General features: G+C 41.1%; 1 protein-coding gene across 1 annotated transcript in view; it reads left to right on the top strand.

Moving 5' to 3' along the window:
• LOC122787192 (NADPH--cytochrome P450 reductase) overlaps positions 1-19116 on the top strand; it is a gene marked incomplete in the record, with an annotated part of 550447 nt that overhangs the window by 221104 nt on the left and 310227 nt on the right. The window contains 1 exon segment of the mRNA XM_044053780.1: positions 16638-16686. Within this exon segment, the coding sequence (XP_043909715.1) occupies positions 16638-16686 (49 nt within the window).

Here is a 19116-nt window from a genome sequence, read left to right as displayed (position 1 = left end):
TGTGAGCTATGGTGATCATTCATTAAACACGTGTGTGTGTGTGTGTGTGTGTGTGTGTGTGTGTGTGTGTGTGTGTGTGTGTGTGTGTGTGTGTGTGTGCACGTGTTTAATACTTATTCTCTGACAAACAGTTTTGCAGGGGCTGTAGCATTACTGTCTCAAGCTGTAGTGTATAATCACCGTTTAATTACATGGAGACTTGTTCCCTCCCAAGGCTTGAGCTGCAGGCTGGTTGTGTCCTTTCCTTCACATTTAATTTGTGATGTACTTCCACAGAAGGATGCGCTCTGATGTTAATGTAAAATTTGCAATAATGATCTTCATAATTCTTTGTTTTTTGCTGCAGTACTGAATTAAGGGCATTTTTATGCAAGTGATAAACGATCTATCATGTTAAACAAACTGAAAACACTAAATGCTCCACCACTGTCACCCTTGGGTACACTGTTCACCACTTCAGTCACTCCAAATTTTTTTATTTTCTAATCTATTACACAGTCAACTTGCAGAGCATATGCACTAACAGCATTCATCATCACACTTTGTTTCCAGATTCAGAAACATCACTCTGTCAGTACTCTTTTTACCTCCAAAACACTCTTGACATGCTCTTCTTTCAGGATAACCCCCACCCCATTTCTCCTCCCATCCACACCCATGGTAGAACAATTTGAACCTGCCTCCAATATACCTGGCGTTACTCCCCTTCTGTCTGGTCACTTGCACACATCATATGGAACTAAGAAATGTAAAACAGAAAACTACTTTTACTGCAGGTTCTGCAAGACTCCAGGTAGAAATACCAGTGTTCTAAAGAGTACAGTAGTGCATTTAGTTTTTTTTTTTCTTTCCTCAGGATAATGGTTGCCCCCCCCCGTACCTAACTGGCTCATTCATCCTTCAGGGATGAGAGACGGCTGTTGTCTGGCTAGAGGCAGAGAGTCTTCTGGCAATTTTGTACTAACCCACAAATTCCCGATTGAATATCTGTTGCATGTCAGCAAGGGTCTGGTGGTAGTGAGTGGGCAAGGTTGCTGGCCCTGCGTGGTGACCTACCGTCTCGTTCTGGAACACTCCACCCACTCAGCAGTCCTTTAAACTCCATTGCTGCTATCTTTCAAGGGAAAATATAAAGTTGTTCTATAAATCCTGTCATGAACAGAGTGCATGTGTTCAGATAGGCCTTGACCATTTTTGAACTGTAGAACGAGAAAAATGTTAACTAATGCGTATTAATTTCCTTCCTCATATGGCAAATTGCCATTATTACTTGTTGTTCTGTCTTTATCTTTTACACTGCAGAACGTCAGACATGGGTTCTTTCTGTGCTTCAGTTAATGGAGAAGGAATTATCTCCATATAAGCCAGGGCTTTGTCTCCACGCAAGTATTCCTTCTGCTGCCCTTGGATTCAGTAGTGCTGTGGAACTTTACAGTCTCCCTGTCTTTCAGTGTACATCTGTGTTAAGACAATATCTGCAGCAGGGAACAGAAATTTCAGATTTTTTCCCCTCAGTTTAGAATGCCTGAGTGTGAGCACTTCACATGTAGCCAAATAAGTCATTCATCCTCAGTTTTTCATTCTGAATGAATGTAGCACAGCTTGTGGGAATTTTTTTTTTGTTGTTGATTATTTCTGTACTATATAGAATTCCGCGGTGGTACAGTGATAGCGTTGTTACCTCACAGCAAGAGGTTCTCCCGTTCGATTCTCAGCTTGGCTTGGGAGTGCCTTCTGTGTGGAGTCTGCATGTCCTTCCTGTGATTGGGTAGCTTTCGAAAGACATGCGTGCGTAAATGGGCATGCCTTTGTTGAAGGTTGGGCGTCGAGCTGGCACCTCGGCGTTTCATAAAAATCTATTGCCTATCATTAGCGGACTGGAGTTCCGCTGTGGCAACCCCTTACCGGGAGAAAGCCGAAAGACAAACAACAACTAACCTGTTGCGTTTATTCTAGTGAAGAGCTTAGTAGGAGCAGAGGATTCCACTACTGGTAGATGGCCAGTTTCTGCTGTTCAAATGAAAGTAAAGTAGGTAACTGTAGTATTTACATTAGTCTGATAGCTGCAGTTGCAGTTTATCTATCAGGAGCTGTATCAGTAAGTACCAAAGTACATACATTTACAGCTATATTTTCAGTATTCTTGTAGATTATCTGTAACTTGTCTGCTGTGACTGTTAGCCCACTGTTGTAGGAGCCAGGTAGGTAGGGGACTGACTAGATTCTGTGTATGGGTAGGAGAAGCATTCAGTCTTGCACAAATGAGTCTGACGACTTCAGCAAGTAGGGCAACGTAATGCAGGCACTAGTTTGCTTTGTACCCAAAAACTTTTCCCATGCTCTAAGTCAGTGATGGCGAAGCTGACACGCGTGTCAAAGGTGACACACCAGCGTTCAACATCCAAGTTACCAAAGAAACTGAATGAACAAAAATAAAAGAAATATGCGACTCTACATATATTTATTAACACTCAGCAACAAAAAAGTCCTTAATTGATGTTAAATCAAATGCAATGTGTTTCATATTTCTTTTCAGTGCAATTCAAATTTATTATTAAAAGTAGGGTAATTTTTTTGTGCACTGTTTTAAGCCCAGTTATCAGTGCACATAGTGTATTCACTGATTTTTTTCTTTTTAATACATGGCTGCAGACATGATTGGACTGTATTTTTTTTAAATAAATGAATATGTAAAGAATTGTTTTTCTGTTGGGGGGGGTTGACACACCAGCAGCATCAAGATAGGCATTTTCCAAATTTTTGACATGCCGAGCCCAAAAGGTTCACCATCACTGCTCCAATTCCTCTGCTTCTCCCATAATCCTGTATGTCTTCTCCCTTTTGCCACATATTATCTGCCACTCAACAAACTGGCATTGCTAAGATGACCCAGGCAATTTTTGTAGTATTGTTTTAAATGTAGAACACCTTATTTGGTAAGATTTTTGAGTATCCATTTTAAGAGTTTTTGTTTACTGTATTCTTCTGATTTCAGGTCACATGTATTTCTTTTGGTGATTGTTTTCTTTCAGAACTGTTTGGTGTTCCTCTCTTTTTCTTGTGGCCAGTATGTAGTTTGCTTGGTTATTCAGATAGTTTTGCAGTTTTAGTTTCTATATTTAAAGTTATGCGTAGTGTGGCAAAACAAACTTTAAATTTTATATAAAAAAAGTGTTTGTACGCATCCTTATGCATATGAAGATTCGAGTACAAATAAGTTTGTTTCAAGGCATTTTTTTGAAAAAATTGTTTAAAAAAGCTTCCAAAACCAGAGGTCTAAGCTACTCTAGCTATGCTTATGAATTAATATTAATATGCAGGTGTAGTGTTATGTCCATTTAGGGTCAATCTCTAATTAGACTTGTTTGGCCTGAGTAAATACTTGTGGAGCAATTAAATAATTGCCTACTTATTAAGTTAACAGTATGTAAATATGTGAAAATAAAAGTTTGTTTTGCAGCACTAAATGTGATCTTTAAAGTTGGGTTTTTGTTGTGCCCTGAAGCTTGGGTTTAAAGAAATTTGCTGCCTTGAGTGAATCAGCAGTATGGACAAACAGGCCATTTTTTAAAATGTGTAAAACTGTCCCCCATAAAATAGTCACTGTCATTTGCATTATTTGCATGGTCAACAACATTTTAACTTCTTTGAATTGTCACACCTTTAGCAGCTTTCTTACATTAGCTTTAGTCCTGCAAAGGTGTGGACCCCAGAAAAGTTATAACATGGGTCCTGTAGGGGGATAAGTCTGGGATTTTGGTATTGTGGTCTTCAGCATTTTACTCTTTCAATATTATGTCTTCAGGATTTTGATTTTCAGGACTCTGTGGTTCAAGATTTTGATAGTGAACCATATAATTAACATATATATATATATATATATATATATATATATATATATATATATATATATATATATACATACATACATACACAGCTGTGTAAAGTCATGGTGACTCCTAAGTTGGCTGCATAAGGAAGAGATATAAAGAGTAGGGAGCGAGGTGCTAACATATGGAAGTTGTCTGAAAATAAGATATTAATTGTGTACAGAATATTGGGTAACAAGAACAAAACCAACCAAAAGCAATCAGTGCTAGGATTATTATTGGAGTAACAGACATCCCCTCATAGACAAACTGTTTTAGAAGATACAGGTAAAAGAAAATTTAAGAGTAACGAAAAGTAGGAACATGGGTTCTAGTTTAAAGTGGCATACTAGAGGTTAAAGGAATTGGCTAAGAAATAGAGTGATCAGTCTTGGCCTAGAAGCATTAACATGCATTTTTTTTAAATAGACTTTGAGTCTTTTTATTTACTTTTTTTAAACTGATCAGGTTGCCAATTTCCCTATTTTGTTCTGGGGGGGGGGGGGTAAAGTTTGAATGTACTGGTGCATTTTTAGTGAAGACCTTTTCTGTAGTACTAGTTTTAAGAGTAGTGGACCATCTGAAGAGCAGAACTGCATAGGAAGTCTAAGCTGTCCTTTGTATGAAGTAAATTATTTAGAAGGGGCTATATTGGGTGCTTATAATTTTAAAAGTAAAGTTATTCAAAATATGAGGCCGTTGCCTGCACAGGTAGCCATTCTGCTGCCTTCGGCTACACAGTGGTATTTGCAAGAATTAACCAGGATAATAAATCTAAGTATTTTGTTTTTATCAGGATTTAGCTGTATTTAGGGGGATTATAAAGCTAATATAGGAAGAATGTATTCAACTTTAGGTAGTGAGAAATTGATAATGTGAAGTTGTTCTATCTCGCCGTTCATTCTTTACTGATGGGTTCGTAGTCGATCCCTAGTCTTAGAGTCGGCCAGTTGCAAAGTTCGAAGTCTTTAAATAGCTCGAGACCAAGTCCCTATCCCATGATGCACCTAGAGTTACCTCAGATCTAGTTTGCTGCTGCAATAGATTGGAGGTTCTGCAGTAGCTCAGGCCAGTAAAACTGTTTTTACTTATTTATCTACTTTTAGATAGTTAGATAGTTTTATAAAGCTCTTACAGCTTTCTAGTGTGCATTACTGCATTTTAGTCCCTTCCCTTACTGTGATTTAAAAAATTCCTAGATGGCTTCTTGTTTAGGCCTAGTTTAAAATCTTTTTCTAATTAATAGTGTGTGTTTAGTCAGTGACCCTTTGTCACATTTTTTGCTAAATAGTTAGTGTATAGTTTTTTGCTGTGCGGTGTGTTTAGCCTTATATTTTTTCAGAAAAGGCTTGAATTTATTATTACTGCTGCAGTTTTGTAATTAACAGTAATTTTGTTCGACTTAGATATTTCTTAGAATATTTAGTGTGTTGTACCTTATAGCAGCGATCTTCCTTTTTTTTGCATAGCCTGCTCATATTGTGTGTTTTAGACAGTTTGTGGTGACAGTATAGGCTTTTCCTGTCACTTTAATATTTACATTTGCATTACTGTGTGTGTGTGTGTGTGTGTGTGTGTGTGTGTGTGTGTGTGTGTGTGTGTGTGTGTGTGTGTGTGTGTGTGTGTGTGTTTGTGACTTAGCCTGATTTTATTAAGGCTTTTTGTGGATAATTACTGCTAGAATTTTTTCTGGTGACAGTAATTTCTCTCAGACTTTTCAATGGCTGACCAAGACAAACACCCTAAGTCTGGTTTCAAAAAGTGCCCAAAGTGTGGCGAAAAGATGTCTGTAACAGACGGCCATGTAAATTGTGTGTACTGTCTAGGAGCCCTGCATTTACAGGATAGCTGTGCTATATGCCATTCCTTCTCCTCAAGGGTCCTACAGGAAAGGAAAAGAAAACTAATTGACAGAGGGTTGTTGAAACTGTCGTTTCAAGAAACTTTGCGTGACCAAGGTGGATCCAGCAAGTCCTCAGTCTTCTAAGACTTTTGACTGTAAGAAGTCAAAGAAATCTTCGACTTCGGCTCCACTGCCATCAGAACCGACAGTCTTTTTCTTTTTGGAGCCGGTCCCCAGTCTTGGAACCGGTATTCGAAGCTCCTAAGAGTCTGTTACTACAGTTGGTACCACCTTCGATGCGCTCTTCTCTGTCCTCTATCAGCCTTTCAGATCTGGATATGGATCGTGTGGTGCAGAAGCTGTTATCGGCACCGGCCTTGGCAAAAATTTCATCTGCTTCGACCCAAATGACTTTGGAGCTGAAGACTCTTGCACCAGCTCAAACTATTCCTCCTCTGAGCCATGCTTGTCCTTCGGAGCCAGAGGAGTCGGATCTGTTGATAGTGGAACCCTCTGAGCTGACACTTGCTCCTGTGTGTTTGGCTCCATTCACTCTTGACACCCTCGGTGCCGATTGAAGACTCTAGGAGTTGACACTCTCTGGTCGGGTCTGGGGAGGATAGTCGGACTGACTTGTCTGTTTTGACTCTGCCTCTCAGGGCTTCGGCTCAGATGAGCTTGGCTCCTACCGCTGGTTCGGAGCCCACTGTCCTGGTGCTGGGGGTATCGACAGTTTCTTTGGATCCATCGGTCCCCTCGCATCGGAGCAGAGGTGCTTTCGATGCCATGAGGAGAGTCATGTCTCCTAAGACATCCTCGACCTCAGGTCTGACTTCTTCCTCCCCTAAAGCGCCTGTATCTGCTTCTGCCTCACACATCCTGACCAAGTGTAGAGACCCATAGCCTCAGGAAGCCCCATTGGGTGGCCCTTGCTCTTTTGAGACCTCACCAGAAGCTCCCACTGATGAGGTTCCCAGGATGAGATTGTGTAAGAGGAAACCTTTAGACTCCCCCCAGGATACTGACTTAGATGAATCAGAAGGGTTCCCACGGTCCCCCTCTGAAGATATCTCATTCACTGAGATACTTGAAATCCTTAAGCAGAGGGGTGACTGGCAGTCCAAAAGCCCTACTGAGGATGAGTTAGTCCTCCTGAAGGCTTTTGGGTCTCAGCCCTCCAACTCTTGGGTGTCTCCACTCTTTGATGAGCTGATGCAGCTGGTCTCATGAAGGGCGTGGGAGTCTCCGGATACTATGGAGCCTGTCCCTAGGAGGCCTAATAAGTTCATTTCTGTCCCCCTTGACAAATCTTTCTTAACAAAAGGTGTTCCAGTTGATGCCATGGTGGGGGCAGCAGCCACCAAAAAGGAAATGTCTGAAACTTTCTCATCTATCCATCCTTCTAACAGAGACTCCAGCATCATGGATAGATACGGGAAGCGCATGTTTAGTTCAGTGACTTTTGCTCTTCATTCACTCAGCTATTTAACCCATTTTACCAGGTTACAAAGAGATCTCCTTAAAGAGCTAGGAGATGCTCTTCAGGGTACAGTAGCTGCAGGAGCTACCGACAAAGTTGCCACCCAGCTTGCTACTCTCATTTCTATAGTAAACTCATCCATGCGACTCATCTCATATGCAGCTGGTGGAATGAGTAGGGCAGCGGATACAGGAGTTGCTCTTAGGAGACACTCCTGAATGTGCTTATATTCCTTCGCGGAGCCCTTCAAGTCATCCTTCGTGAATACTTCCTTTGATGGCTCATCCCTTTTCGGGCCTAAAGTGAAGGAAACCTTAACCGGGGTGAACAGGATGGATAGACTGTGCCGTCGAGGTCCGTTTTTCCATCCCTACCTTGACCCTACCCTAAGGGTCAAAGGGGAGGAAAAATGTGGTTCCGAAAAGCCCAAGGAGCCTTTCAGGACACATGTGGTGAACCCCCTCCAGAGACAGAGGAGGGGACAATAATGGAAGATGCCTCCCTCGCGGCAGAGGGGGTCCGCAACACCAGGGCAACATAGATCACTTCTCTGGGAAGCCCTACCAGCGCTCCTGAAAGGAGGCCCGACTGTCCTGATCTGGAGGCAGTCGGGGGTTGCTTATCTTTGTATCCAGATGCCTGGCTCAAAATAACAAAAGACAGCCGGGTACAAAGTATATTTTCCAGAGGATACTTCATCCCATTCGCCACACCCCCTCCAGTCATAAGAAAAATCCCGGATGTTCCACCCAGTTACAGGGATCAGGCAACAGTAAAAAAGTCATCCAACCAGTCCCAGCAGACCAGATAGGATCCAGAATTTACTCAAGATTATTTTTGGTTCCAAAAAAGATGGGGGACTGAAGACCCATATTGGACCTCAGCAGACTGAACACATATGTAAAGAAAGAGAAGTTCCGGATGGTCACGCTTCAGTCTATATTTCCCTTCTTAGGGAAAGTCAATTGGATGTGCTCGATAGATCTCAAGGATGCATACTACCACATAAAAATAGTCAGGCTGTCCAGGGATCATCTGCGCTTCCGGCTGGGAGCCAATCATTACCAGATTTGAGCCCTGCCCTTTGCTCTCACGACAGCCCCCAGAGTGTTCACCAAATGCATGGCTATGGTCGTGGCTCACCTGAGGTGTCTAGGATTCCAGATGTTTCCATACCTAGACGATTGGCTCCTTACTGCCACCACCAGGCAGCAACTCATTCAGGCCAGGGAGTCCACTCTGCAATCAACTGGGCATTACAATCAACTCAGAAAAATCTGCCTTGTCACCATCACAGCATATCGTTTTTATCAGAGCAGAACTGGACACCACCACCACCACACTAAGGCTTCCAATAGAAAGAGTCTTTCTTCTTTGTCAGCATGTCACCATTCTGATATCCAAAGACAGAGCACCAGCATCAGAAGTTCTGAAATTGTTAGGCATGATGGCAGCTGCAATTCTAGCCATACCACTAGCTTGTATGCATATGCGGATACTTCAATGGCTGTTGTTCACTCAATGGTCTTACCAAGAGCTTCCCATGTCTAACACGGTAATGATCACAAATATCTGCAAAAAGGATCTTCAATGGTGGTTGACCTCACTTCATGTCACGATAGGACGCCCATTCGTGCTACCCTCTCCAGTGGCCACAGTGACCACGGACACTTCCCTGATAGGGTGGGGGGGCATTTTCAGGGAAAGACAGCCCAAGGCACATGGACCAATCAAGAGACACATCTGCATATCAATGTCCTGGAGATGAGAGCAGTACTCTTGGCATTGCAGTACTTTCAGGACTCTCTTCCTCTAGGTACGATTGAGATTCAGATGGACAACATGTCACTGGTCTGGTATTTGAACAAACAAGGAGGAACCAGATCTTACCCCCTTTGTCGTGAGTCTCTGAGTATGGCAGTGGGCTGTTTCCACCCAGCGCTTTCTGTTGGCAACGCACATCCCGGGGAAATGCAACGTGATAGCAGACAAGCTGAGCAGGGCAATCTTGTTGCCCCACGAGTGGTCCCTCAAGAAAAAAATAGCGGGCAGGATATTCCGCAGGTGGGGCCAGCCTTGCTGCGACCTCTTTGCTAGTCACATGAACACGAAATGCAGAAGCTACTTTGCCTTGATTCCCCCTCCAGGAAAAGCCCCAAGGGATGCGCTCGTACACAATTGGCCTCTGGGTCTCCTCTATGCATTTTCACCGATCCCGTTGATACCCAAGGTTCTACAGAAAGCAGAAACCCTGGGAAGGACCATCATTCTAATAGCCCCTCATTGGTCTAGTCAGATTTGGCTCCCCTTTCTTCGACTTTATCTTTTGGAGGACCCTTGGATTCTGGACCCAGTTCCGGACCTTCTGACACATTAATCAGGGGTACTTCATCCCTCTGCAGTCTCTGAAGCTGACAGCTTGGCTGCTCCAATTCCCATCATAGCCAGGTTCCATAACCTCTCCAATGAGACAAAACAAGTCCTTTTATCCTCTCATAAATCTTCTACTAGGAAGCTATATCTTAGCAAATGGAAAAAAAATGTTGTATATGGGCCTCTAAAAACAGTATTGATCCTTACCAAGCCCCAATGGCCTCCATTTTAGAGTTCTTGACTATGATTTTTAGCAAAGGAGCCGTGGCAGCAACAGTTTGTGTTCAACTGGCTGCTATTTCTAATTTTCATCTTGGATTTGAAGGACTGAATATTATTTCTCACAAGTTATCTAAAGCCTTTCTCAAAGGGACTTTTCATATTGACCACCTGTGAAATCTCCCTGTTCTCCATGGAATCTAAATTTTATGCTTTCCCACATAAATTTGAACCAGCTTCCTCTTGTGACCTCAAATTTTTGTCATGGAAAACCATCTTTTTAGTAGCTATTACTTCTGCCCGCAGAGTGTCAGAGCTTCAGGCTTTATCCATCAAGCCTCCTTATTTGATATTCCATACTGACAGAGTCTCACTTAGAACAAACCCCTCATTCTTGCTTAAAGTTTGCACTGAAACCAGTCTCAACCAAATTGATTTGTCAGTCTTCTTCCACAACCATTCAAACAATTTCACAGACAGCTCAGATTTTATTTGGATAGAACAAAAGATTTAAGAAAATCAGACCAGTTTTTTGTTTCATTTTCAAACTCCAGGAAGGGTAGACTAGTGGCTAAAACAACTCTGTCTAAATGGTTATCTGATTGTATCACCTTTGCTTATTCAGCTGCCAATATGCCTTTGCACCATAAAATCAAAGCTCACTCAACCAGAGCAGTTTCTACATCATCTGGGTTTTCTGCCAGACTTCTATTGATAACATTTGCGCAGCAGCCACTTGGTCAAATGCTCATAACTTTATAGATTCATAGATTAGTATTAGGCTATCTGCTCTTTTAGGCCATTTTAAGCCTAGCCAGTTACCCCATGTGAAAATCAAACCTTGCACCTTATGCCTGTAAAGTAAACACCTTAACCATTTTTCCAACCTCCCTCCCATTATCACTCATTACAAAGTTGACAAGGCCTCCAGGGACAGGGCCTCCTTTGGATCCATGGTCCTGAGAAATATACTCCTGTGAGCCACCCGAGATTGATGGTGCTTGGGATGCTACCCATCAGTAAAGAATGAACAGCGAGATGGAACAACTTCACATAAAGAAGGTATGTACTTACCATAACGTTCCATGTGAGTTGTTCATCTCTCCTTCATTCTTGCGTCCCTCCCTCCTACCCCCTCCTGGGCTGTTAAATGACTGAGATGCTGGATCCGTCCTGGTTGCTCATTCCTTCTGTATCCTTTTTTGGGAGTGAAAGAATGACATATGGTATTATTATACGCAGCAAACAAGATCTGAGGTAACTCTAGGTACATCATAGGATAGGGACTTGGCCTCGAGCTATTTGAAGACCACGAGCTTTGCAATTGGCTGACTCGAAGCCAAGGGATCATCTCTGAACCCATCAGTAAAGAATGAAGGCAAGATTAACAACTCACATGGAACGTTATGGTAAGTATATAACTTATTTTTGTTTGCCTTGCTTCGTTTATGGGTTGGTTGGATATTTTATAAACCACTTTTAACTGTTTGAGCACTTTATTAATTTTGAGATTGGGTATGAAATAAAAAAATGAGGTTCTGATTTAGAATGATAATTGCATTCTTGAGTATTTTAAGTTAAACAAATAAGCAATTTGTGAACATTAAATGTTAACCTCGAAAGTATAAAAAAATGTTTTTTCCGTAAAAACTTTTCTTTGCAATGGTAAAAGCCAATATATTCAAAATCTTTTAATATATTTTAATGCAGACATGTCTCTTAATGGTCACAAAAACTTTTCATATCTTTGAAACTGTACAGTTCAGATGAATAATATCAGTAAGACCTTTGCTTGGCTAGACAAACTTTATTTTCTTTCTGGGTATTTGTTGAGGTATTTTTAGAAGCATGACAAATGATGCCTACGTGCCTAATTAACAGTACAAGAAGTACTCCGTGTTTCACAAGCTGTACAATATACAGTTAAGTGTCAGTAGTTTATACGTGATTTGGATTTGGCAATATTAATGAAAATATGTAAATGTTGGTAAATATTGCATATTTTGTTTAAGCTAAACAAAAATCTAGGGCTATATCCAGTTTAGTGCATTATAAGTTGACAGCAGCATTGTATATATCTGTTCTTATTCTATGGTATTTCAGCCCGTGTATTTCAGTAACATGTAGCTCATTCAGTAAAAATTATTAATGTAAATATGAAAATATGCAAGCGACAGAATGGTTTTGCCAGTTGCAATGCATCCTAGATAAGTAATGTTAGTGCCATTGTGTTTCTCCAAACCTACTCTTTCAGGAGGCCCATTCTAAATTGTGTCATCATATCATAAAGAGCTGTGTGTGACAAGTGGAAATGCAACCAAAGGACCGATTGATGTTTATGAATTAAGGTAGACTAATATTTGCAAGGGATTTAAACAGTGATACTTAATAGGACAAGTAAGGCAATTTTAAAGGGAATACTCTCCAGAGAGAGTTTTATGATGATTCCATCTGTGGTCCGAACTCACAATTGAACAAAGTCTGAAGGGGATAAGGAGTTGGCCTTTTGCTCTTGATTACTTTCCCTGTTCCTTCTAAGAAGGCTAGGACTGGTAGTTTCCCAGCTTCTTTTCAGTCTGTGTAAAAGGTTATCTCTTGGATGGTATGTAGCTCAGGTTTTCCAAAGTGAAGCATCAGGTGTAAGAAATTGTCCTGCCGGGAAACATGTTTTGTATTTCTCCGAAAATGTGTTGGTGGTGGTTCTTTTGAAGTTGAGTTAACAATGTTTTTTCCCTTTAAGTCTCATTCTACTACTTCTGTGTGGTCATCCACCCACAGTTCTTTCTTTAACAGTTAATTTAGACTGGGATGAGATAATGAGGGCAGTGGTTAAGACGCAGATTAAGATGAGTTTAGCTCATCCCTCCTTACTTTCCAGGGTGGCTAGAGATAGTGATTTTCCATCTTCCATCGATAGTCCTTCTTTACCAGTTCCTCGTAGGACTTAGATTGTTGAGAGGCCAACACACCCTCTGCAGACTCCTTCATTTTTGCTGGCAGCTTCTTCATTGCCGTTGTCTGTGGGCTTGTAGACATTGGTAACATTGGCATTGAGAATGTTTGCTTTTGAGGGCTGTTAGGGTCAGAAGTATTAGCACTGGGGCCTTAGTACTGATCATGGCTCAAAATGCTTTGCATCTTTTTTGGTGTCTTTATTTTCAGTGTTTAAACCTTCAGACGTTTTCAGTTGAAGTGACTTTGTTGTTGGAAAAGACTTTAGTACTGGTCCCAGGGTCAGGATTTCTGTGCCGTTTCATTTAGCACTGAAGCCAGTAACTACTCTCAGTCCTTCAATGCTGGCCTTTTCTATGGTCTTGGTGTAGATCAGGAAGCCATTGATTTAGCCATTGATGTCATTGGTGCTGTTGCCTAGATCCTGTTCTGATATTGGCCTCTGCATGAGACCATTCCCATTCTGGGTCCTTACTCCCTTCATCTCATCTGTAGTTGAAAAGAAAAATATTTAACCGCTAGTAGGATAGTAGTCAAGAGTCAAAACTAGTCTGCCTTCTTTCTTGGATATTTCTCATTCAGGTTCTCTGCAGGATGCTTCTCACTATCCCCCATCTTCTTGTAGTCCCACTTGTAGCCAAGATTGTGGTATTTATTGTACAGAAGTCTTGGCAAGAGTTGGATGTTGTGGTGCCCATACAAAGAAGACTGGGCAAGATCCCCTTATCTCTAAAGGTCTGGGATTTCTGGACAAATACAAAATATATTGTGACTGATTCTATTCACGTGGTTGTGACCTTAAAGATTCAGAGTTTCAGTAGGTTCCTTCTTTGAGTCCAGGGTGATGGAGCTTTTTGTGTAGCAGGCTTACACATCCTTGTTGAGTGCTAAAATATTTATCGTACACAATCACTTTCTAATGTGACGTGGCACACCGGGTGTCCAAAGCATTGGGCAAGTTTCAGCATTGTGATTGTGGAGTAAATTAAAGTAACAAACAAACATCAATGAAACCTACATTTTCCAACCATACCATGCAACTGACTCGCATTTAAATTGAGCTGTGTGGTCAGCTGGTACAGGCATTGCATTTCAAAAATGTTCTTATTTTTGGCATTGTGATCTCACTGAGAATTTTCAAGTCATTGTTTGCTATCTCCCACTTCAAATGTTACCAGCCTTTTTAGTTCCAAGGTAAAACCTAAATTGAAAAATAGTGAGATGTTGTCAGTACCCTCACTTCTATAGGCATAAGTTGGCCACTTCTCAATCGTCCCTTTTCCAGAAATCAGAAGACCGCAACAGAACAATTAGCATCATTCTGACAGAGGCCAGCATAAACATGGTGGCTACCAGACAGGTAAAGGTAGGCATCAGAACCAGGAGTTCCACGGTCCTCAGTGCTTGAGTAAGTCACTGAACCCTTAAGGGACTGAGCAAATATCTCATTCTGGAGACAGTCAGGGGTTGACCATCCTTCCACTTCCCTCTGGTAATCACCATCATGTAGGATAAGTGGTTAAAGATAACCATCATGTAGGATAAGTGGTTAAAGATAACCATCATGTAGGATAAGTGGTTAAAGATAACCATCATGTAGGATAAGTGGTTAAAGACAGTCATATCTAGAGGCTAAAGTATCCCTTTTCTGTCCACGCCCTGGCCACCATCACTAACCCATGAGGACACGTCATCTCATCAGAAGGGTGTAGTCAAGGTAGAAGTTCTCAACCTCTTAAGAAAATACAGCAGTACAAGAGGATCGACCAGACCAGAAAGGGTCTGGATTGTTTATGTCTTTTACCGATTCTGAAGAAGGTAAAGAACTTCATGGCAAGTAGTAACATAAACAACTTTAGACCAAAAGGCAAATTCTGGATGGTCATAGTGCATTCCATTCTTTTGTGACTATTGGAAGGAGACTGTGCATCTTTGGACCTCTAGGATGCTTAATTTGACATAAAGATCACCGATGAGTCCAAGAGATTTCTACCTGTTTAAGTCAGACTCCAGTCAGTACCAATTTTGAGCTCTCCCATTTCTCTCACCCCTGCCCCTAGGGTGTTAATCAAGTGCACCTCCATTGTGGCAGCTCACCTGGGATCAGAATTTCATGCTTTAAACGCTGTCTTGTCTCCCTTTGAACCAGCATATTAGGTAAACCCCAAGTTCTTAACTTGAGAAATATAGGTGGCTGTCACTTCTGTCAGAAGAGTTTGCATTACAGGAATTGAGCAGTTAACCTCCATGTTGAGAGGTTAAAGAAAGTATCCTTCTGGACAAACATATTTTCATCCCATGGTAGACACAGAAGTAAATTTAAATTACTCCATTAATTTGCTTGTATTTTACCTGCAGTACTCTGTCAGAGGGGATTGTTTGTTACACTGTTTGGACATGGGTATACAGTTGTATTTCTGTTTGGACACAAGAAAATCTGGTAAAATGGGTGGTTAACTGCCTCTTATGCAGTTAACAAACTGGGCCAGAAAATCTCAAGTTACATTGTCCAAATTGCTTTCTCACTAGGTTTTCTGTCATATCCACTAATGGCCACATTGTCGAAGTATCTTCTTGTCGACATTGCAGGACATTGAACTGTTTTAACTGAGATTACATTACAGTAGGGAACAAGAAGTTTGCCCTTTTTCCCCACTGTAGTGTGATCTCAGAGTTGGCATGTATAATTAGTGGGGGTTTGATGGTCTGCATTGTCGACGAGATTACACTCGACAATGTGGCCGTTCGCTGATATGACATAGACCTTCTGACTGTATTACATATTTCTACCACAAGTACAGCAAACCTATATCTAAAGTTCTTTCTGTTTGAACAGTGGTCCCCTTTCAAGCTTTCTTCTAAAATGACTCTAGATGATGTTTTTGCAACAGTGACTTGATCTCTGCGTATTTTGCAAGATGAAAGCTAGATGTAGTCCCTTGGTCAGGGTTTGCCTTTGGGTTTCTAGTCATCAGAAGTATTCTGTCATTATGCAGTCCAAGAAGAACTGGGGGGATCTAGCATACTGATTAAAATGGACATAGTTGATTGTATAAGATATAAAGTTATGCACTTACCATAATGATAGATCTTAATGATCCTTGTCTGTCCACTTCAGCATTCTCTCCCCTCCCATCTTTCTACCTCCTTTGCAGAAGGGACTTGGAGGAATGCTAGTTGGCTGCTTTTGTCATATGTTGTGAAGCTCTGCTTTCTCCAGATCTGACTGCACCTGAGGAGCAAGGGAGAAGAGAGAGTGCATTACAGGAGAAGTAGATTGATAGCCTGAGTGAGTTTTAGGCGCTGAGATGACTAGTTTGACAGCTAGTCCACTGGTTGTAGTAGATTGACCTGGTCATGAAAATGTATTAAGGTAAATGCATAATTTTCATTTTTTTGCCTTCATTTCTTTTCCATTTTCCTGTTTTTTTTTTTTACAACTTATATTGCAGTAGGAATTCAGTTATGGATACACTAGCAATTTTCGTATGAAACTGTCTTCTGTATGTTGCATTTTCTCTCTTTTGCAGGCTTTGGTTGCATCACTTTGAATATTTCTACTACAACGTGCACAGTTAAGCGTTGCTTAGTGTGAGTTTCAGAATTAACTCCACTTGGCAGTTTTGAATGCTGATTTTTCTTTAAGATTTGTATGAATCTGTTTAAAATATGCGTGGAGACCAATGCTCCTGTCATGCACAAATGTTTACTTTATGTACCTTGTGGCCAAGGTCTTGATTTAAAAAAGGTCTGAGGACTAGTTTACTTACCAAAAATAGATAAAGAAGTACCTAAAACTGCTTTTACAAAGCTGTATTTATTTTTTTTTCTTTTGGGTTATATATTTGCAGCTGTTGACATTTGCAGAATTTATGCTAAAAGAAATAATTTTCTTTTCCAGAGTACAGTCTTCAAGAGAAACTAGTTTTGTTGAAAAGATGAAGAAAACTGTAAGTTGAGCACTTATGTCTCTCCTTGTTCCTAGAGATATAAGAGGATGCATTTAACATTTAATTTGACATATAGTTATTTAAATGTCCTTTCTTTTATGCCAGAGTGTGGGATGTAAGCTTCTTGAAGTCCTGGCTTGGAATTGCCTTGGATTTTACTCATGTTCACTAAACCGAACCAGCCTTTACTTGTAAAACCAAGTTTGTTTGATAACCAAGTAAGAACACTGGTCTGAGAACCAGCGTCGGTTTGAACTGGACTCTGCACAAAAATATATCCGGCACTATAGAAGTGTTCGCTTATAATCCAGCATTTACAAACGTGCTGATGTTTTTTGTTTTCCTTGATTTGCTTAGGAATTCTGCACATGGGCTTATTGTGTGCTTGATGACCTTTGGTCTGTGCTGCTGTACCATCTTCTAGCTCGTTTCATAGATTTTTTTAGGCATTGTCTTATGCTGTTTGCCTACCATCCCAAATTTATACTAATTATATTATATGATGCATTTGTAGGTTTCCTGCTTGATATGTGGGTCAGGCAAAATGTAAAGTTAGTTCATATATTGGAACATTTGGGGATATAAGTAACCAGAATTTGAGAAGTCCGGTGGCAGAACATTTTAGTAAAATGCATGGGGGGATCAGATGCAGGTTTTCTTTTTCTGTGTGTTGGCACAACCTTTTCTTCCTAGGGGAATTAGAAACGAGGAAGATATATTATATTAAATAATAGGCTACTGTCCCCAAGCGGTTTGAATTGGGAAGTGAATGCTTGTTTTCAAATTTTGTCTTTTTTATATATTTATAAATATATATTTATTTGTTTTCTTTGTTTAATTGCTTGTTAAGCATGATTAATTGGGATCGTACCTGTGTAAAAACTGTGAATTTAGATGTGATGTTATATCCTGTGAAGGCAAATGGATGAGGTACCAGACTGATTGGTAAATAAAGTTGGTTGCTTGCTGAACAGTTTTGATTTTGTTACTTTGTTCACTAAACTGAACCAGCTTTTACTTGTATATTTGTCTGATAACCAAGTAAGAGCGCTGGTCTGACAAGCTAGTATCTGTTTGAACTGGACTCTGCATACAAATATGTCTGGTACTGTAGAAGTGTTCACTCATAATCTAGCATTTACAAGTATGTGCTGATTTGTTCAGAAATTTTGCACATGGGTTTATTGTCTGCTTGATGACCTTTTCATCTGTACTACTACACCATCTTCTAGCTAGTTTCATAGATTTTTTTTTATGCTGTGTCTCTACCATCCCAAAATTTAGAACTTGCACTTTTGACCCAGTTCATTGAGTCCCTCCAGCTGTGCATCCCTCCCTAACTGATGACCAGCATCCCCCATTTGTCTTGAACCCCCTCATTCCTTTACACCTGAAGGTTCCCAGCACACAGGGGAGAGTTGTTTGAGGGTTCATCATGCAAGCAGTTGTGGAGGTGGTTTATTTCCTCCCCTAATCTATTGATGCAGAAAGTGAATGATGTGCTTCTGACCCTAATCCTTTCACGTCACCACGGAGGCTTGCTGTACTGTGCCTATGCATATGCATGCTTACAGTGACATGCTGGTGAGGGTTGCCTTCACTTCCTTGGTAGTGCCAAGATCATGTTCCCAGTGCATACTGCCTAAAGTTCCTTGCAAGTTCGTGCTTGCTTGGTGGCAGTCAGCTAACCAGAACTACTTCTCCTTCTCCCTCCGCCCTTTGTTGATAAGCAAGCTGACATTGGCCATTCACTCCAACTCTCCCCTGCTTAGCTTTTCCAACACCCTTGCAGCTGTTTGAACCTGGTCATACTTAGGATTTTGTCCTTCTGTGCCACAAAAGTGGGCACAGATGTTCTTGGTCTTTCACTGTTGCAGTCATCACACTTGGGATATCTGCTTGCAGGTAGCCCTCAGTCGGCCCGAATACCAGAGTCTTGGGATTTCTTCATCGGTTGCTGTCGCCTCTTCCATGACGTCAGGTCGTCCGGGATATAAAACATGCAGCTGACACCATTACATCAGCCTTTCTTGCCGAGAAGGAGCCCGAAGCAGAAGCAGTTCGCAAGTGCCAGTCGGCCTCTACTTGAAATTTTCATTTTTTCTATTTTCCGACCTGAAGTCTTCTAAAGCGACGTACCCCATTGGGGATTCTTTTTTCTTGCTCTAACCGATGTCAGAAAAAATTAAAAATTGTCTTGCCGGTGGAAAGCAACTACCTCACAGAGATTTTCATTCTTACTGTGTCAACTGTTTAGGCCCAGACCACGATGTCCCTCACTGTCGGTTTTGTGCCTTGTTTAACGCCCGAGCCATTCATCGTCAGGCTATTTTTGTAGCTAAATTATTTCACACTCATTCTCCGTATTCCGAAATGGCTTTGGTAAGCCATCCAACTACTGATCTTCCAAAAAAGCTTAAAGACAGAGAC

Source organism: Protopterus annectens, chromosome 13.part0, assembly GCF_019279795.1.
Source record: "Protopterus annectens isolate FY-2018-M chromosome 13.part0, PAN1.0, whole genome shotgun sequence".
In the NCBI taxonomy this organism is placed as follows: Eukaryota; Metazoa; Chordata; order Ceratodontiformes; family Protopteridae; genus Protopterus; species Protopterus annectens.
This window is presented reverse-complemented; position numbering and strand designations above follow the sequence as displayed.